Here is a 21,112-nt window from a genome sequence, read left to right as displayed (position 1 = left end):
CGTTTCTGTAAGACTAACTTCTGTTGAAGATGTGAAAAGTAGTAGCTGTCAGTATTTTAGAGTTTTCTTTTTTAATCTGGTAAATCATGTATTTAAAATTCACTCAAAAATAAATTCTGTTTTCATCATACACAAGTAGCCAGATTCCATACTAATTTTACTTTTTAATATAGAAAATTGTATGGTTTTATAGACTTTAAAAAAGACTTTTTTTAGACTTCAAAACTCAAGAGATCTAACCAAAATGCTGGAAGTATGCGACAGATGTAAGGCTGAGATGGTACCTGGGAGGCAGATGAAGTGTGCAGAAGTGAATTGCCATCACTAAGTATGGATAAAGAGAGAATGTGGAATTGGTTTGACTGGGGAAGGGTGAAGGAGACAAAAATACAATAGACTGTCATGTAGAATCTAACAAATCTGTAGGTGGATTCTTGGAATTAATCTGAGATTTACTATCTGGCAACCAGAACTGGAATTCATTTCAAAAAATTATTTCTGTAAGCGTGCATAAATGTAGTGCAAAAGCTATTTTTATCTTGAACTTCTTTGTTGCTTTGATTACCGTTTGCTTACTACTTGGTAAGAACCTTTTCTTGTGGTCTGTTTTAAAGGAAAGCAAGTCTTGCTCTCATTAGAAAAATGATACATTTTTGTTCTGAGGCGTTACTGAAGGAGGTTTGTGACTCTGATGCTGGCCACAATCTGCCCACAATACTGGTTGAAATAACAGCTACAGTTCTTGATCAAGAGGTAGGAAGAAATAACTTTTTCATTTTATTTATTTATTTTTTTGGTCCTAGTGAAACCACTGTAAAAATGGGATTATACTTATTGACTCCACATGCTTATTAATAGCTAACCTTAAAGTGTTGTTTATGGCATCCATCTATAACCGGCTATGATGTTCAGATATTTTTAAGTAGAGATCTCACTCACTGTTTCCTTTCTATCCCAATTTATGACAGGACGATGATGATGGCCATTTGCTAGCCTTGCAGATCATAAGGGATTTGGTGGATAAAGGTGGTGATCTTTTTCTAGACCAACTGGCTAGACTTGGTGTAATTAGTAAAGTGTCAACTTTGGCGGGGCCTTCATCTGATGATGAGAATGAAGAGGAATCTAAACCTGAGAAAGTAAGTGCAGAATTGCTAACTTTATTTGTTCTTGTAAAACCAGCACTTGTAATATAATTGTTTATATTATGAAAATGTACAGGGGAAGGTAGCTAGATAGGTTATTAATTTAATGCTTATTGTATGCACTTGTTTAATTGTTTTTATTGTTGTCATTATTGTTTTGTAACTTATTATCCCATTAGCACCTTATCTGTTGAGTTTTCGTATTTGTATTTACTTGGTGTCAAAACCTCTTGACTGCTGTCTTTGTCTTGTAGTTTGAACATGAGTACTAAACGAAATTAATCCTTTCTGAATGCAGTGCATCTCTTTCAATGTGCATGTATCAAGTAATTGCAGGTGGTTTTAAGCCTTGTTATGGATTGTAATGAAAACATAAAAACAAAAATAATTTTCTATGTGATGAAAAGCTTAAGGGCGCATTGAAGTTATTTGCTTATTTCCAACAGTAAGTTATGGACAGCTCAGATAATTTTCTTATCCATTTAATTAAGATTTGTAGTTATGCCCTAAGTTTTTGGTTTGCTTTGTGTTTTTTTTTTTAGTGTTTGATTAGGTATTTAAGAGCTGTCTGGACATGGTTTTGGACAACTGGTCCTAGGTGGCAAGGGAGTTGAACAAGATGACTTTTAGAGGGCTCTTCCAGCCTTAACCATTTTGTTCTCACAATATGAGTTTTGAAGAGAGGTGGGATATATATCTCTGTCAGTAGGCTGTTGTTATGGAGTAAATTTACTTGAAAAGAAATCTTTTCAAAGTATCTTATTCTGTTAATGAAAACTTTTAAAGATGGATTTTACAGACAGAAAAGCTTAGTTCCTATACCTTTTTGGCTTGAGTAATTTATTTTCTGCTTCAATTCTTTTCAAGATTTGTGTGTTCTGTTTTGGTTTTACGTGTTGTTTTTGTGTGTGTGTGTTTTGTGATTAAATATAATTTTATTACAGGAGGATGAACCACAGGAGGATGCTAAAGAACTTCAACAGGGTAAACCATATCACTGGAGAGACTGGTCAATCATTAGGGGCAGGGACTGCCTGTATATCTGGAGTGATGCTGCAGCCCTGGAGCTATCTAATGGTAGTAATGGATGGTTCAGATTTATCTTGGATGGGAAACTGGCCACAATGTATTCCAGCGGAAGCCCCGAAGGAGGATCCGATAGTTCAGGTAGTATTTCTTCTCAGTTAAAATCCAAGTTAATTTTTGAGACTACTGTTTGTTTATATAATTTGATTGGAGCTATTTTGTTTTGCAGGAATTGGCTTACTAAATAGTAAAGGATGTAAACAGGTGGAAGGTGGTCAGTTAATTGTGATGCTTTTCATCAGATAGCATGTGACTATAACTTGACTTGGGTGAATTGTGTTAAGTAAACATCTTGCCAGTGAAAGTGTATTAACTTTGTTTTGTTTTGAATCTTCTCCATGCATACCTAATTTTTTCACCCCTGTCATTAAAAGCACTTTGTAGTGGCCGTCCCAAGAAAAGCAGGTTGAAATGGCGATTTGTTGTTTGCTTCTAGCTAGCAGAATGAAGTTGCATGTGTTTGAAGACAAAGTAATGGAAAGTTTCTCATCAAGACTGGGAAACAGATTACAGTGTCTTAATTGTTTGTTGGAGGGAGGATAAGGGAACGGACCTCATGCACTGGCAGCGTACAGTTTTTGTGTTTGTTTTTTAAATTTCTGTGCAGAATACACAACTTGTTCTGGGTGCAGAAACAACCCTCCTTTATCGTTTTACCTTTTTTGCAACAGTTCATACATTTATGAACCAGCAGGCATAAAACGCTTTGCAATATTTTTGTTTTCAACAAGCCATTGAGTGAAATAACAGAACATATTATGATTCAGGATAGAAATGAAGTGCTAATGACATTATTTGTGAATTTTGAAGCATGAAGACGAATTGTGTTATGGTGTGTTTTTGGACTGTAACACAATTGGAAGCCACTTTGAAATTTTTATTTCTTTTTTTCCCCAAAAGTGTATTCTTGCATTCTTTAAGCAAGCCAAACAGTTTCTGTGTTGATATACTTGTTTATCATACAATGTAATTTTAAGGAAATCCATGTGGTTAGTTTCTTAAATCATCATGGCCCTTGAAAGCCAATTCTGCTTGCTTCCTCCCATATGATGGGATGGGTTCTTCCTGTTTTTGTAGAAGATGCGTTGAATGGGACTACTCAGATGAATTTGGTGTGAAGATTAGTCAGATTATCGATTTAAGTTAATGTTTTTCTTCCTATGTATTTTTTGTATATATGACCAAATAGATACCTTGCCAAAAAACTTGGGATCTACCATGGATATTATGGAAGGGAGGGTGCTAAACTGGATTAAATCAGGCTTTTAAATTTTTTTTGTCAAACAGACATCTACTAAGAATGCTGACATTGCAATGTAGTTTGCCTGAAGTTTAACCATTAGCTAGCTCTTAAGCATGTGCAGCAGCCTCTCTTTCACTTGAGATATGAAACTAGTATTTGTTAATATTTAACTAAAAATACTACACAGATAGATTCAGAATAGTATCTTTGTTTTTAAGTCCTGAACTATACTATATGTTCTGCTGTCTTAAATCATTGCTGATTAATCTCATGGTATACTTTTTAGTAACTTCATGACTGGCAAGAATATAGAGGGTTGACTAATGGAATTTGTTGGTGTGTATTGCATGATGAAGGCTGGAGGGGATGTGGGGACATATATATACCCTGAACATTGAAGGTCTGTCCTCACCCATCTCCTCATTAGCTTAATACTTGTTTGTTTGAAATCTTAGGGATAAAAAAATTCAATGCAAAAATTGAAATTCAATGGTAATTCTTTACATGAGTTTCAAAATTCTATCTAAGGGAGCCTGAAATTGTTTCCAACCATGTTAAATTGTTGCACTTTCGGTGCAATGTGTTGCATAATAAATAGGTAAAAAATGTAATTATGGAAATTTGGAAGTGATTCATTAACAGAATTTTCATTTCTCATACAAATTTTCAAGATTGTTTTTACAAACCTCCCTGGCTTCTGTGATTTTTTTAAACAATAAAGAATGTTATGCCTCAGCAGAGCATATTTATTTTGCATATGGAAAATGTTGTTTATTTTTTTTAAAGTATTGTATAGTAGTTAAGCTGACAGACTTAAAAAAAACCTAGAATGTAAGACATTGCAGCAAAAAGAAAACAGCAATTTTGCATGTGCACAGACTACAAATGTTATATTAATAAAATTGGTATCAATTTTTATCCTTAAAGTTGAGACAAAATTAAAAAATCAATAACCTATAAAGATTTTTCTAAAATACAAACTCATTAAATATTCTGGAGTAATCTTAAATAGTAGCTTGAATGTAGCATGTAGTCTTGTAATCACTACAGTATTTAAAAAATAATTTAATTGAAATTGAGTTGTTTAGAATAGTTTAAAGGTAGATTACCTACATATCCAAAATGTAGGATGTGAGCCTGTTTATCATCAATTAAGTGATATCTCCATATAAATATTTTGTGGTGCCATTAGATTTATTTCATGTTTCTCTCAGATATATCTGTCTTGAAAATTTTTGTAATTACTAAAAAAGGAATACAAGCATCTATATTATAGCCTGATTTAGCATAATGTAACTGGTAAGTTACATAAATGTGGCTTTCTAACTTTCTCTGAGGTGAATGCAAAAGTTCTGCAAAAAAGACGAATGAAAGTTTTAATATAACTTAAAATATTATTTTCTGTTGCCTTAGTGACAGTTAATCTGAACAAATTCCTTTTACCACATACTGATCATGATACTCTAAAGTTCTGTGATTTTTTTTCCCCATTTTGTAATATGGCTTAATCATCTTTTCCTCACCTGCTGTAAACTACGAATTTGATTGCTGTTTTCCTGTTGGAGAATTCATTTAATTTACTATTTCTAAAACACAAGTAGTTCATGCTGGCAATAATGAGAACTTGTTTTTACAAATGTGAAGTTTTGTCATTGATTTCTTTGATCTATTATAACTGTGAAAATGAATTAACACATCTGTCAGTAGCATCATTTAGGAAGAGTTCCGTAGTCCATATTGATGAGATTGTGGAATATATCACTGTTGAAGTACATAGACTGGGAAGAAGTTCAGGGTACTTAAAAACCCTTAATTTCAAACTTAATTTTGCATTGAATGTACTCAGTTGTTTTGCTCATGCAAAAAAATATAATTGCTTGAGATATGTGATGGTGGAATCAATTGTTAGAAAAAAATATGTATGTTTGTTTTTAAATAGAAAGTAGGAGTGAATTCCTTGAGAAGTTGCAAAGAGCGAGAAGCCAAGTAAAACCATCTACCACAAGTCAGCCAATTTTGTCAGCACCAGGGCCAACTAAACTTACTGTGGGAAACTGGTCACTCACCTGTCTGAAAGAAGGAGAAATTGCTATCCATAATTCTGATGGTCAGCAAGCTACAATACTGAAAGAAGATCTCCCAGGCTTTGTGTTTGAGTCTAACAGAGGAACAAAGCATTCATTTACAGCTGAAACCTCTTTGGGTAAGTATGTAGGTATGTGTAATGAACAGGTAGGAGCAAGTGTAGATAAGGTAGGTTTTGGTTGGTTGGTTTTCATACTTGTGGGAAATTCTGACTTCTCTAAAAAAAAAAATAAAAAATACATTGCAGGGTCAGAATTTGTGACTGGCTGGACTGGTAAGAGAGGAAGAAAGCTAAAATCTAAACTGGAGAAGACAAAGCAGAAGGTTGGTGAGCATGTGTGAATTTTATACTTAGAGTTTAATATAGCTTGTTTTATTTTTCAACTTGCATATGTTATATGTGATATAATTTCCTTTTAGAGGATTAAGATCTTCTCTAATTTCAGCTGCACGCAATTTAACGCCAAGTTTAAAGGGGAAAACCTGACTTAAAGCACTTCTAAGGCGGATGGTTTTGTCCTGAAGTCTTAGACTCCATGCTCTTTTAAATGAAAACAGATTTTCTTTTAAAAACAGAAGAAAATCCAATCCTTTTTACTGGCATATGTTTGTGTAATCCAGTAGATACCTGGTTGTTTTTTTTGTGTGTGTGTTTTGTTGTTTTTTTTAATGCAAAGAAAGAAAAGGCATAATGATCAACATACCTGTCTTTGGTGAACCCTGTCCTAAGTTACCGGCATACATGATTCATAATTCATTCATTACCTGTTCTAGTTATCATTTTGAATTGATGGAAGCTTTGTAGTTGGTTTGAATGTTTCTAATGCTTTGGTAATCGTTGTTAGAAATGTCATGAGTAGGTCACTAATAACCCATGTAAATAACATCTGTGTTTTAGTCGTACATTATGAATATTAAACTTGCTGCCCTAGGAATAAATAAAATATCTTGGTTGTTGCTATTGTAACAGTAACATTCAGGTCTCGTGAATTTTAGCATCTGAAAAGAATGCATTTTTATTCTTCTGTCTTTCATGTACAGACCTTACCTTGCTTTGGTCCACGTGCAACAGCATAATAAAAAAGTTTTTAGAATAAGGTCACTTAAAGACGACTTAATGGGATTTGGTTTAGGGAATGTAAATCGCTTTCATAAACCATATTTTTAAAAAATGATTACTCTTACCTCTAAAATATTACCAGAACACTTATACAGTGCTGAAGATTTGTAGACTGAGAACTCTCTTTTCTGCTACCTTTGCACTATAACTTAATGTATGATGATCAGCTTAGTTTCTGTAAATTTGTGTAAGACTGTTTATTTCCTTTTATTTTCCTCTCTGCTTTTAACCTTTCATCTTTGCTTCTTATTTAGCCTTTGCGCATCTTATGATGTACGTTGTATGATAGATTTCTGTTCTTACCTATTTTTGTCTACCCTGGACTTTTAAAAACACAAGCAAAAAAGAAAACCAAGTGTCTAGAGTCTTAAATAGTAGCAATAGTGATCTCATATTACAGTAACATATGACTTGTGATTATGAAAATCCTTTTGTAGGTACGCACTATGGCAAGAGATTTATACGATGATCATTTTAAAGCTGTTGAAAGCATGCCTCGAGGAGTAGTTGTAACACTGAGGAACATAGCAACACAGTTAGAGTCTGCATGGGAACTTCATACAAACAGACAGGTATGTGTACCTACTGTAATTTTTAGCATATGATGTTAGTGGAAATCATGTAGCAATATTCAGACTGTGCTACGTCATGTAAAATAGTCACAATATATCTATCTGAACTGTGAGGTTTTTTTATGCATACAGTTCCTAGTTACATGCTTCACTGGGACACTTTTTTCACATGTTCATTTGAAAGATACTATTAGTTTGTTTCATCATAATTGTCTTTTTGTCTTTCAGTGTATTGAAGGAGAAAACACTTGGAGAGATTTAATGAAGACTGCTTTGGAAAATTTAATTGTGCTTTTGAAGGATGAGAATACTATTTCTCCGTATGAAATGTGCAGTAGTGGCTTAGTTCAATCATTGCTTACAGTTTTAAATAATGTGAGTTTACAGAATGTAAGTCTCCTAAAGAAAAACTTTTGAAAGAAAATGTAGGCATAAGTCTTAATTAAAAATAAATAAATCTATTACAGATATGGCTTTTTTCTGTCTTGAAAACTAGACAGACTTGCAACACTAAGTGATCTGACCCATTGAATATATACTATCACAATAAATTATTTTAATTCAAATATGATATTAAAAGTCTAGTCAGTTATAACGGCTGATATAATGTAGCTTTTGATATAAAGACTTTAAATAGCAAATTCAGTGAGCCCAAACAGATATTTTTGCCAATGTAAAGAATGAATATGCTGTGCTGTATCAGAAGTAATATATATATATTTTTTTTTTCTTCTTAGAACATCGATTTAGATGTGAAACAAGACTGTAGTCAACTAGTAGAGAGAATAAATGTTTTCAAAACAGCATTCAGTGAAAATGAAGATGATGAGAGGTAGGTTAAAAAACACCTATGTTTGTGATGTGGTAATGTATGTTTTAAAAAAAAAAGACAAAGGAACATGCTTAACATGTTAGGCTTTTTACTATAGCTGGGTAGTATTCTCTGAGATACTGTAGATTTTGTTTATTCCTCCTTGTGTGGTAACATAGTGACTGTTCACTTTCACAGTCGTCCAGCAGTTGCATTAATTCGGAAATTGATAGCAGTGTTAGAATCTATTGAACGTCTACCTCTCCACTTGTATGATACACCAGGATCTACATATAATCTTCAGGTACAGTGATAACAGTATATAATACTCTGTGATAAAAAAAACAAATGTTTTGTATGAATTTCAGGAAAAGTTACGTGTGTTAAATCTGTATGAAATGCATTCTTGTAAATTGGATAGAATTAGCTAAAGAACAAACTTCTTGGCATTTATTTCTTCTAATACCTAACCTGAATGTTTGTGTTTTTTATTTTGATGTTAAATATCAGAAGATGGTTGCAGGAAGTTGCAAAAACACTGCTGCCATTGGATATTGAGCCCCTATGTTATTATTATAGGTCTTAGTAAAAAAAAAAAAAAAAAAAAAAAAAAAAGCTATAAAAACATGAAATATGGAAGTATTCACTTGAATGTGTAACTGGTTTATGTTGATTGTCACCGAAGAATTGTTGAGTTAGCTGAAAAAACGGAGCAATAAGGGAACAGTTTAAAAGCCTTAAATTAGAATAGAGTGCTTGTTTAAATTGCACACAAAAATTGATGAGGAGCTGAAACTGTTTTAGTGAAGCATTGCTTTTCTTAATCTACAAAATGTAAACAGAAAAGCCTATATTAACATTTAGGTACTCTTTCAGATACTGACAAGACGGTTGAGGTTTCGTTTGGAACGTGCTTCAGGGGAGACATCATTAATAGATCGAACTGGCAGAATGCTAAAGATGGAGCCGTTGGCAACTGTTGAATCTCTGGAACAGTATCTTCTGAAAATGGTGAGCAACATACCATGTGCGGTTCACGAGGAAAGGTTGCATTCTGTATCACTAATTTTTTTTCTTCATTCATGTGTAGGTAGCAAAGCAATGGTACGACTTTGATAGGGCTTCATTTGTTTTTGTACGAAAACTACGTGAAGGCCAAACATTTGTATTCAGGCATCAACACGATTTTGATGAAAATGGAATCATTTACTGGATTGGGACAAATGCCAAGTGAGTTTTTTTCAAAGCTAAATATTTTGAATTAAAATTTAGTAAACTATATGCAGAGGGGAAAAAAATGAGAATTGATAATCAATTCTGTTGTTTTTTTTTTTAAGAATGGGAGTTTGCTTTTACTGGTTATCAATAGAATTATATTTTTTTTGCTCTGCTTAACTAATACAAAAATACGTTTCTCTGAAGTTGGATTGAGAATTTGTTTGTATTCTTGCTGAAGAAATGAAGGGGTGGGAAGGGTTGGGTCTTTTGTTAACTGCTGTAGTGAAGTAACATTTTTGGAATGTCTCTAAAGTTATCTAATTATCTCAGATGATATTAATTGCTTCAGTTTGTAATAAACTCAGCTGTAATCAATAACTTGCAGTAAATTGTCAAATGTTACTGATACCTGTTTATTAATGTAAGCAATAATTGAACAGTACATTTCTCTTTTTAATATAGAACTGCATATGAGTGGGTAAATCCAGCAGCCTATGGGTTAGTAGTGGTTACATCCTCAGAAGGAAGAAATCTGCCTTATGGCCGTTTAGAAGACATCCTAAGCCGTGACAGTTCAGCTCTCAATTGTCATACTAATGATGATAAGAATGCTTGGTTTGCCATAGATCTTGGCCTTTGGGTTATACCATCAGCTTACACATTACGCCATGCTCGAGGTTATGGACGATCTGCTCTCAGAAATTGGGTTTTCCAGGTATCTAAGGATGGACAGAACTGGACTACTTTGTATACTCATGTTGATGACTGTAGTCTCAACGAACCAGGGTATGTCAGTGTATTTTACCAGCTTTTATAAAATTGAGCTAAGTTGAATATATACTTGGCTGTAGACTAAATTAACGTATGCCATAGCTATAATAAATAATTATGTAAAAAGGGGGTAGGTGGCACAGATGATTAAGGGTGGACTGGAAAATAAGTGATTCATAAGTTCTCTTCTTGGTTCACATAATAATATTTGTGATTTTCTATCATCTTAAATTTGCATTTTATTTTTATTTTTTTTGGAGAAAATAGTAACACCAGCACTCATCCAGAATTTGTCTGTAATGTTGCTAGGTTTTGTATTTCTCATGTTCTTGGCAGTTTTCTGATTTTAACCATAAATGATTGCTGTCATGGTTTGTTTTTGGTACTAAAGTGTTCTGGTTTTGTGTGTTTTGTTTGTGTGTTTTTTTTTTTTTTCTCTCTCCTCTTCTCCCCAACAATACCTCTTTGAAACAAATTTGAAGGTCTACAGCAACATGGCCTTTAGATCCTCCAAAGGATGAGAAACAAGGTTGGAGACATGTTCGAATAAAACAGATGGGAAAGAATGCCAGTGGGCAAACACACTACCTCTCCCTGTCTGGATTTGAACTTTATGGCACTGTGAATGGAGTATGTGAAGATCAGTTGGGTAAGAAAAAGAACGTGTATGTCCTGCTTGTTCTCTTAAAATCCTAACAAACGTGACCTATAAAAATGAGTGTGGAAAAAACACGTTGACTTTTGCCTTGGAGCATGCTTAAAAACAAGCTCAGATTTATTCCCTAATCAATATTGCTGCATTTTTCAGTCTTCCAATTTCAATTTACGTTTCTTGTAGGAAAAGCTGCTAAAGAAGCTGAAGCCAATCTGCGAAGACAGCGACGTCTGGTCCGTTCTCAGGTTTTGAAATACATGGTTCCAGGAGCTCGTGTAATCAGAGGAATTGATTGGAAATGGAGAGACCAGGATGGAAGCCCACAGGGTGAAGGCACTGTTACAGGAGAATTGCATAATGGTGAGCACAAATTGCTTGAATTTGAAAAACTCTATAGTATGAGTATTTTATGTTTTATTTCAATCTAAATGTGAAATTGGTCATATTACACTATTCCTTCTGTAGTTTCTTGAAGAAGCTGATAGAAATTTCAGTACCCTGGAGAGAAGGAACTCAAAATCTGTAATCATTGTGGTCCATTTGTGAAATTCCATTTCAATGCATGGAAAAAAAATCTTGTTGTAAATAAAACATTTTCCGAGCTTTGCTTAATTAAAATACCAAATTGTTATTTTGACATTCATTATGAAGAATTAAAAATATTCCAGGTTGGTTGATGCAAACTGATTAATTAAGCTTTGGGCCTGCAACATCTATAATTACATTCTTCATTTCTTCTAGCTTAGCATTTGCAATATTTTTCTTGACTTTTGTTGTGTCCTGTACCTTTCCTACCTCGCTAGCTTCATTGGGATCAAGTTGCTATTTTAAAAACAGTGAAAAGTAATATGACTTAGGGAGCAAAATCAAAACCAGCAGCAGCCACGGAATTCAGTGCTCAGGAGGCTGAGGTATTAAAGAGGCTCCAGAAGAGCTGATAATCTTATTAGCTGAACATGCTTTCTCAGTTCCCTCTGCTGCCCACCCCTATTTAGGTGTACATAAGACTGGCTTTGTTTCTGAAGCATCTTCAGTCACTCCTAGCCAGATTATTAGTTCTTGGCTCTTAAAAAGGGAGAAGTGTCCAAAGTATGATGATCTAAAATGTTTTGCAACTTTTCATCTTTTTTAAGCCATTCAGAATAGCTTGTAGGGAATTGTCCCATCATCTCCATGTATTGTTCTTACCAGATGCAAGAGTATCCATAGATACACTCTCACTTTTAAGATGTTAAGTATTATTGGTGAGTAGTCTATTAAATCAGTGTTTTTGTTCCTATATTCCAGTAAATCTTTCCTATTAAGTAAAGGTGAAATTGAGGTTCATGTGTCAAGTGATGACTACAAAGTGTGATAAGTGATCAGTAGACGCTTACTCCTGCCACAGTTGTCTTGAAAATAGAAAATGGCATCCCATTGGCTTTTCTGTGGCTATTCAAAGCTCAAACACATCTTGTGTTGTTTCGGGGCCACAACAATGCAGCATCAAGACTCCAAGTACATAATGTATATTTACAAAATTGTGCAAGCTTTGAACTGTTTGTAATTAATATTGTAGTTGAAAAAACTACACAAAACAAGAACAGTAATTTAATTCTGCTTTTTCAAAACACCCTGTCCAGATACTCAAAGGGTAAAAATCATACTGTTTCTGTATGGAGTTTACCTCTTTTTTTTTTTGTGTCCATTCAGAAAGTCAAATAAAATGTAGAAAGGTAAAAAATTCAGACTTGCATCACTTTTCAGAGATTTAGTGGCACGAAGCTATTCAGATAAAACTCATGAAGATGAAGTAAAATCATACCATAATAATATGATATAAGCCCGCTCATGTGGGGATGAGATGTCTACTGAAAACTTTATGAGTTTTAAAATGCTCTTCCTCCAGAGTGATACTTCTAAACAGAAAATTGCCTGTGATCTTCTGTTTCAGTCTAAAGTGATGACTTTTGGATAGTTATAAGGTAAAAGTGCACCTGACAGTGCTAAAAACATATCTATTTTACTTCAAATGAGCTCCATTCTGTTTTGTTAAAGAAAAACGTGTATGTGCCTCTGGACCTGACATCTTGTTTTGAATTGTTGTCAGAGGTTTCAGGAGCTGACTGAGCTTTAGGGATTTTGTTTTTAAAGAAAGTGTGTATCGATTGAAATAGTGACACAAAATTTGGTACAGTTAACATGCAATAAGAAAAACTAGAAAGAAGCTTTTAAGATGACTCTGTGGTATATCAGACTAGTAAAATATCAGACAAGCATTAAATTTTTTTGTCCCCGTTTCTGTCCTAGTTTGCTAAATTTTGCATGTTATCCTCATCATTGCAGGTTTACTACATTTAACTTACAAAATATTGGAACATAATTTAATAAAGAAATTAAAGATGAGTAGCATCTTTTTTTTCAGTGCTGCTCTGATCCTAGTATAACACTTCAAATTTCCATGCAACATATTCTTCTTTTGACCCTGAAATCTTACATGAAGTAGTCCTTACTTGTAAGAATTTTCCTGCGAATAAGTAACATTTGAGTCTGTGTAAATTATTGAAACAAAAAGCTGGCTATGAGTACACTCATTCTTGCACTATATAGGACAAAAATAATCCCAAACTGAAATTCATAAAATGCGTTCTGTAGTGTAGTTATGCCCGTTTACAAGCATTGAACAGATTAAAACATAAAATGTCCGTAGAGGAATTGTAGTTTCTTGTCAGGTATTAATGAAGTTACGATGATATGTTGTAATATACATTTCGGATGTTTAGAGAATCATCATAACTTTTGGAGAGATCCTAGTAGGTCAGGTTCGTTCTGAAGCAAACTTGGCTTTTGGCTGGGTTTGGGGACTCTGAAGGTAGAAGCTGACTGTACTTGCTGCCATAATTTTAACAGCACTTCTACATTACCAAATTGTTTAAACACTCCTTAATTTGCATTAGGAGTTACTTAGTGATTTTATTAATTCGGACACGCAGCCCTTATGAGAAGCTGATCCCACATTGTGGAGCTACTGTCTGACACGCTCCTGTCTGCTTTCTGCTGGATCTCACAAACTCCTGTCCCTTTCCAGGCTGGATTGATGTCACCTGGGATGCTGGTGGCTCTAACTCTTACCGTATGGGCGCAGAAGGAAAGTTTGACCTCAAGCTTGCACCAGGGTACGACCCTGATTCAGCGGCATCACCCAAACCTGTTTCATCCACTGTTTCAGGCACAACGCAGTCATGGAGCAGCTTGGTGAAAAACAACTGTCCAGACAAGACGACTGCTGCTGCAGGCTCCTCAAGTAGAAAAGGAAGCAGCAGTTCTGTGTGTAGCGTGGCCAGTAGCAGCGACATCAGCTTGGGTTCGACCAAAATGGAGCGGAGATCAGAAAGTGTAATGGAGCAGAATATAGTTTCAGGCACTGACGTCCATGAACCAATTGTTGTTCTGTCTTCCGCTGATAACGTGCCTCAGGCTGAAGTAGGGTCATCTTCCAGTGCAAGCACCAGTACCTTAACAGCGGACATGGGAAATGAAAATGCAGAAAGGAAGTTAGGTCCTGATAATTCAATACGTACTCCTGGGGAGTCCAGTGCTATATCCATGGGAATTGTTAGTGTCAGCTCTCCTGATGTTAGTTCCGTTTCCGAACTGACTAATAAAGAAGCAGCTTCCCAACGACCTCTAAGCTCTTCAGCGAGTAACAGACTTTCAGTCAGTTCCTTGTTGGCTGCCGGGGCACCGATGAGCTCCAGCGCAAGTGTTCCTAACTTATCATCTCGAGAAACTTCAAGTCTGGAGTCTTTTGTACGAAGAGTGGCAACCATAGCACGTACCAATGCCACCAACAACATGAATTTAAGCCGAAGTAGCAGTGATAACAATACTAACACTTTGGGAAGAAATGTCATGAGTACTGCAAGTAAGTAAAAGCTGTATTTATTTTTAGTTGAAACTTTTGTTATTTCTTTGGTTTTCTTTAGACTTAAAGAAGTTTGGCTTTTGCTGGCCTAACAGAGCAATGCTCTTAGAGCAGCCTTGCTTTTATGGGCACTTACAGAACTGGTGAACAGCTCACAGAGTTCATGGAAACTATGAAGCGTTACGTGCCCCTTTGATGTCAGATTACACTGTGGTACCCATCAAATGGAAATGATGTAGATTTGATGTTTATTATGTGTTTAGGAAGAAAGAGAGTATAGTTTAATTTGAGAGGATTGAAGACTAGCAGCGGCAGCTAAGGTGGGATACTCTTGCTCTCTGATCTGTTCTGTGCAGAATTCGCACACTTTCTGTCTGCCTGCTTCTGATATGTTCTTGTTTTGCTTGGGAAATGCATATTGTTCATACTGCAAATTCTCTGTCTGAGCTTTAGGAGGTAAGAGCAGAGTAGAAAGAAAAAGTAAACTGCAGTATGGTGACATTTTAACATTTCCCTGTATTCTAGCAGGCTGAGTAACCCAGTTCTGTGTATGTTTTCCAATGACGTTGTCATTAAGCTTTAGGTTTAGCAAGTCATTTAGGCATGCTAATTTTATGGAAGTTTGTAGCTAACATTGTTTTAAGTGGGATTATGTACATGCTTCAACCTTTGTGTATTCTTGGATTATATGTGGGATCAAGGTGTTAGCAGGTAAGCTATAAACCTGCTTGTTGTGAGTTTGCTCTTCCAAATTTTCACAACACTCCCATCTGAGATGTTGCTCAACCACCTTTGTGTTAGGCGTGTAGTTCAGTGCTTGGAGCTCAGTACTTCATGACAAGTTAGAAAAAGTAAAATTGTAAAATTACCCTAATATACCAGAAGGAAACAGTCAGTTTTTCTGTTAAGCTTTTATATTTTTCTAAGACTTCTGTGCTTTTTACTTGAAGGTGTGTTGTTTGCTTTTTGCAGTTTTTAAAATGATCCTAGTGGGCATTTTCTTTTTTTTTTTTTTCTTTTTTTTTGATGGGGGTATATTTTTATTAATGTAAATAAAATACCAAACAGAAGATTTCCAGTAATTGATCCCTTTAGACAGATACTCAGTGCCTCTAGTTCTGAAGTAGCTTTGTGTTGGGGAGAGGGAGAGTCTTTGAAGAATATGGGATACTTTACCAACGTATTTGCCATATTTCAAGCATGTTTGAAATCATACAGCATTAAAATAGGAAATAAATTAAAAATTTGTATTTGTTGTGTTTAAATTTATCCCGTATGTGGGAATTCTAATTTTACACAAAAAGAAACTGTGAGGATTTGTGTCCCAAAAAGAGATTAGATTCTAAATTTGAGCGATCTCACCAAAATTAGAGCAGTACATTGTAAAAACCTTCGGTTAAAACAACAACAAAAAATAAGCGAAAAGCAAACAAACAAAAAACAACCTGTCTGAAATCATGAGTAGTAATTTAAGTCTCTTTGGACTTGCTCTAGTGGTTGCATTGAAAACATCAGTATTTGGCAGGATTTATATGGTGTCTAAGGTAGCCAGCTTCTGTTTGTTCTTGAGATCTGAGCAAATGAAATACTTACACCTGATGGCTTTTCCTGTGTCTCTTTAGTATAAGAGCAAAGAGTTTACTGTTATTAAAGTGGGTGGAAGATATGTATATTGAGTAAGTGATTACTAAATTCTTAAACAACAAAGAAAGTCCCTTTGGATTGGAAATATTCCACACTTTCTTTGTTTATAGAGATGGGCATATGGCATACTAACTAATTAAATTTCACTCTCTTCTCCCCTGCACAGAAAAAAAAACCAAAACAAAAAAACAAGTATTATACCTGACTAGAACTCTTTCGTGGATTTGAGTCTGCATTTTTGTATTTCTATTTATATATTTAAGTTCCTAGCGGGGGTGGGGGAAAAATATCAAAATGACAACAACACTATCTGACACACAAATGCAAAACCAGAACAGTGGCATCTCTTTTTTCTCAAAAAGTTACCAAATGCACTCAGGGGAACGGTTCTGTTTTGTGCTGTGTCCTCCTGCAAGGGTAGTAATTCTTGCAGACATCAATAGTATGACATTCAGACTTCTATTTTATTTTTATATTATTTTTAAAAAAACAATACATCAGGTTATATAAGCTGTAATAATGAAAATGTTTACTTTTAAAACTGTAAAACTCTCATTTGATAAATTTTAGAAAAAGTAGATTGAAAAATATGATTACATTTAAGTATAGATGACCCCTCAAATTTTCATATGCAAATATGTGATTAACAGTCTGTGTTTGAAGATAAGTTTGTGACAAAATGTTTGTAACATTGGGGTGTAAATATGTAATTAATCGTATATAGGCTTAATTTGTACAGTTTCAGATAGGTACAGGACCTGAAATTCTTTCCATTGAGTTTACAGGGAATTCAGTTTTGTTTCAGTTGTTGACGAGAATGCATTTTCTGTGTTCTATTTGAATGTTCAGTAAGGTAACCTCGCAGTTGTCACTAGCTTATTCTGAAAATTACTTCGTATAAGTCATCCAATTTAGGTTCTTAAATTTTGGTTTTCACAGTACTGCCAGTACATCATGAATATGTACATTACTAGTTATGTGAAAGATAGCAAGTAGGAGTTGCTTTAAGAACTTTAAGGAAAATGCAGACAAGGTTTCAAAATTGTCTTATGTTCTGTTTTTAATTTGTTTATATATGGTTATGTTGTTTTCCTTGTTTAATTTTAATTATATTTATGTTAGAGGTTAAACTAAATTTTAAGCTTAAAGACAGCCACAGTATTGAAGTAACAGATATCAGAAATACTTTTCAGATATTGAAATGAAGTAATTTCAAATTTACAGTGGGGGGTTGGGGATTTATTTAATGCTTTTATTTGTTTTAAATGTACACAAGGGAATATGCTCAGGTGTGGGCGTCTGCATTGTAGTGTGCAATTTCGCACTGGGAATCCCTTCCCCTTTAGTTTGTAAATCTTTATTGTAAAATAACCCTTCAGATAATTTTTCAACACGAAATATATTTTTCAACACAGGACTCGTGCATGTAAATTGTGCTCTTCAAGTCATCAAATCATTTATTTTATCTTACCATATCTTTATCTATAGCTTCTCCTCTTATGGGTGCCCAAAGTTTTCCTAATCTGACTACAACTGGTACCACATCAACAGTGACCATGTCTACATCCAGTGTTACTAGCAGCAGCAATGTAGCTACAGCAACTACAGTTTTATCTGTTGGTCAGTCGCTTAGTAATACTCTAACTACTAGCCTAACATCAACATCTAGTGAGAGCGATACAGGTCAGGAGGCAGAATATTCTTTATATGGTAAGTTTCATTTTAAATGAACATAAGCAGACTTCCCGTTAATGATTTTTCATTTTTTCCTTTTTGTTGTTGTTGTTTGTTTTTTTTTCATGTAGTAGTTCATTTACTGATAAGTATTTGAAAATTGAACTATTTATATGTTCCTAGTTCTGTGAAGTAGTACTCAAGTAAAATAATGTTAACAAAGTAATTTTTCCTTATGTTTTTATGTCCTTGTAGTTCAGCAATTTCTATCCCACATGATGATTATTTATGGCATAGTTTATTTGGGCGCTTGATCTTTTCCTTAATCAAATCATTTTATTTTTAATGTAGTTTACATACGAGCCTCTAAAAGTAGAGTTTTCTCACTGAGCATACTACATGCTCAGTCTGAGGTACCTTGTAGTACTCTTTGATTGAAAATCACCAACCATTAGATACACTATACACTTAAAATTGTATGTGAGTTTCCAGGTATCTCAAGACCATAGTAGCTGCAACAAGTTGCAAAGAACACAAAGTAAATTGACATGAAGAAGAGAATTTTGGGAACAAAATGCAAAGTTATGTGGGCACTATATGCTAGATACAGACATAAAGATGGAAGTTATTTGGGAGTTACGAATGCTGTGAAAGATTGTAGTTAACTAGGCTGAGTGATAATATCTAGGAATTAAGTTGATGAAATGAAGTCAAGAAAAAACAGGACTAGATATAGGAAAATATTTCCTAATGTGAGGCAAACTGGATTGAGAGATAGTCTTGAAAGAAGAAATACTTAATTGTTTTTTTTTTTTTTAAAAATGATTGGATGTGCTATAATTTGTTGTTTATAAAGTCTTTCAAAATTGTTATCTGGGCATTGGAATTGAGCCACTTGTACATATCTTAATCAGCCAACTCCATGTGCCATGTCCATTTATTTTTTTTTTAAGTGCCACTTGATATTTTGATTGGGTGACAAGTCTTAAAATATAAACAACTGAACAAATAGTTTTGTGAGTTACTCTAGAGTTTCTATTGGGGTCTTGACAACAATTCAAAGGGTGCTTAAACAGTTTCTGTGTGTATAGAAAAATGTAAAATTTCAAAAATTCATTTCTATCATAGTCCATCTTGGATTAATGTGAACTTCTCTGTTTTTTTTTTTTTTTTGTTTTTGTTTTTTGGGGGGTGAGGGGTGGGGATTAAGTCTTAGTACTATGTGGGTGAAATTGAACTTCATAACTGGCTTCACCTTTTTGTTACAGAAATTCATTTGCAACTAAATCTTTACAGATGTTGCTCTTACATACATATTTTAAATGTCCCTTATGTTGCAATTTGAAGTCTAAGCTGCACACTTGTAGCAAAAATTTGATCACTAACCTTCTTTTAAAACAGTTAAATATAGAATCAGACAATATTAATTTGTGTACCAGTTTTTGCGTTCTTTCAAAACTTAACATAAATGTAATCATAACATGTTTGACAAATGAAGAACTGATCACTTGCTGATCAATCTTAATTACGCAATATTATGTGCTACTTTCATTAGATATACTATATCAGTACTATTTTTAGTTCTCTTTCTTGTTTGTGAGAGTGGTTTTCTCACTATTCTCAGTGCTTCTGTTTTTTAATTTTCAAAAATTGGCTTTAAAAGAGATCCATGTCTTTTTTTTCCATATGTAAATATATAAATGTGTGTGTATATATGTATTATAGATTTTCTTGATAGCTGCCGAGCTAGTACTCTGTTGGCAGAGTTGGATGATGATGAGGATCTACCTGAACCAGATGAAGAAGACGATGAAAATGAAGATGATAACCAAGAAGATCAAGAATATGAGGAAGTTATGGTACAGTATAGCTATTTAACTTAATTATCTGTGCTAACGGATGCATTAAAACTCTTTTTTTTTTTTTTTTTTTTGGCACTACGGATTCTGAACTAGATGACCTTTAAGGTCCCTTCCAACCCAGACCATTTTATGATTCTAATTAAAACAGAAATGCATTTTAGATTTAGGACTACTGGTTTGGAGAAGTGCTTCAGGAGGCACTTCTTTACTGTAGAGGTGACGGATCACTGGAATAGGTTGTGCAGAGAGGTGTAAAGTCTCTCTCCCTCCTTCAAGTTTTTCGAAAGCGTGTAGATGAACATGGACCTGGGAAACTTGCTTTAGGTGTCCCTGCTTGAGCAGGAGGTAGGACCCCGTGACCTCTAGAGGTGTCTTCCAGCCTTAGCCAATCTGTGACTGTAATTCTGAGTATCTGTCAATTAAGACTTCAAACAATATGCCAAAGTTAAAATCCTGTTACACTTCTCTGGAACTGCAAGAAGAACGCATCTTTTAGAAGATTATCATTCATTTTGTCTTTTCCCAATTCTAACATATATTTTGAGTATTAACAAAGCTATTTTCTTATCTGTTCAAATTGGTGCTACAAAATTGCAAGGTTTCACCAGATAAGGCTCTGCCCAGTTAGCTCTCCTTTCTTGTCCAAATGTGACTAATTGTGCCACTTTCAACATTTCTACCAGAGAAAAAGGTTTTTGAACATCAGCATGCCCTGAGACTTTATAGGCCAGAACTAACATCTTAAAAGCAACCTGGAAAAAACTTGACAGACAAAAATGATGGCTCCCCATGTCACCAGCTGATGAATTGGTGTGACTTTGTGGGCAGGCTGCTAAGTTTTTTAGTGATGCAGTGCTGGGATGTGTTTAACTGTAGGCCGGTAATAAATTATGTATGCCAGTAGAATATCTGGAAGGGAAAGACAGAGAAAAACAGCGAGTTAGTCCCATGGGTCTTGCATATGCTATCGTGAATTCTGGCTCTTCACTTGGTTCTTCTGTGGTACGATGAATACGTGCCATAATGAATGGTTGGACTTCTACCACCACTGAAGTGATCCAAATGTATGTTGCAAGGCCTAAGAGGAAAAATAGAAGACTGCACAAATGTCAGTTTAATATTTATTACATAAGTGTAAACATTAATTTATGGAATTGTAGAGACTATCTCTTGCTGTTATATGCTCAGATTTTAGGCATGTTAACCAAAACATTAAACATTTGAACCTACTGTGAATATGCTTTCAATAGAAACTCAAGTGCACCACTAAGTATTTCACTTTCTGCACAAAGATACAAAGTTAGAAATACACAGAATTATTT

At 34.5% G+C, this 21,112-nt stretch overlaps 1 protein-coding gene across 12 annotated transcripts in view; it reads left to right on the top strand.

Annotated features, from left to right (window-relative positions):
• The window catches only part of HECTD1 (HECT domain E3 ubiquitin protein ligase 1), a 65,256-nt gene that overhangs the window by 28,114 nt on the left and 16,030 nt on the right, over positions 1-21,112 (top strand). For 4 of the 12 annotated variants that reach the window (XM_082761320.1, XM_082761323.1, XM_082761319.1 and 1 more), the window contains exons 11-28: positions 615-753; positions 969-1,139; positions 2,090-2,312; positions 2,401-2,445; positions 5,414-5,677; positions 5,807-5,883; positions 7,117-7,251; positions 7,480-7,641; positions 7,989-8,083; positions 8,261-8,366; positions 8,939-9,073; positions 9,153-9,292; positions 9,743-10,066; positions 10,534-10,700; positions 10,890-11,066; positions 13,774-14,610; positions 17,743-17,964; positions 19,654-19,787. In XM_082761320.1, the coding sequence (XP_082617446.1) occupies positions 615-753; positions 969-1,139; positions 2,090-2,312; positions 2,401-2,445; positions 5,414-5,677; positions 5,807-5,883; positions 7,117-7,251; positions 7,480-7,641; positions 7,989-8,083; positions 8,261-8,366; positions 8,939-9,073; positions 9,153-9,292; positions 9,743-10,066; positions 10,534-10,700; positions 10,890-11,066; positions 13,774-14,610; positions 17,743-17,964; positions 19,654-19,787 (3,553 nt within the window). The remainder of the gene's footprint in view (positions 1-614; positions 754-968; positions 1,140-2,089; positions 2,313-2,400; positions 2,446-5,413; positions 5,678-5,806; positions 5,884-7,116; positions 7,252-7,479; positions 7,642-7,988; positions 8,084-8,260; positions 8,367-8,938; positions 9,074-9,152; positions 9,293-9,742; positions 10,067-10,533; positions 10,701-10,889; positions 11,067-13,773; positions 14,611-17,742; positions 17,965-19,653; positions 19,788-21,112) is intronic. The other 8 variants (XM_082761326.1, XM_082761324.1, XM_082761329.1 and 5 more) reach the window with 6 other exon arrangements.

The sequence above is a fragment of the Aythya marila genome (genome assembly GCF_965140915.1).
Source record: "Aythya marila genome assembly, chromosome: 5".
NCBI classification, from domain to species: domain Eukaryota; kingdom Metazoa; phylum Chordata; class Aves; order Anseriformes; family Anatidae; genus Aythya; species Aythya marila.
Note: the sequence above shows the minus strand (reverse complement) of the source record. Positions and strands in the feature narration are given on the sequence as shown.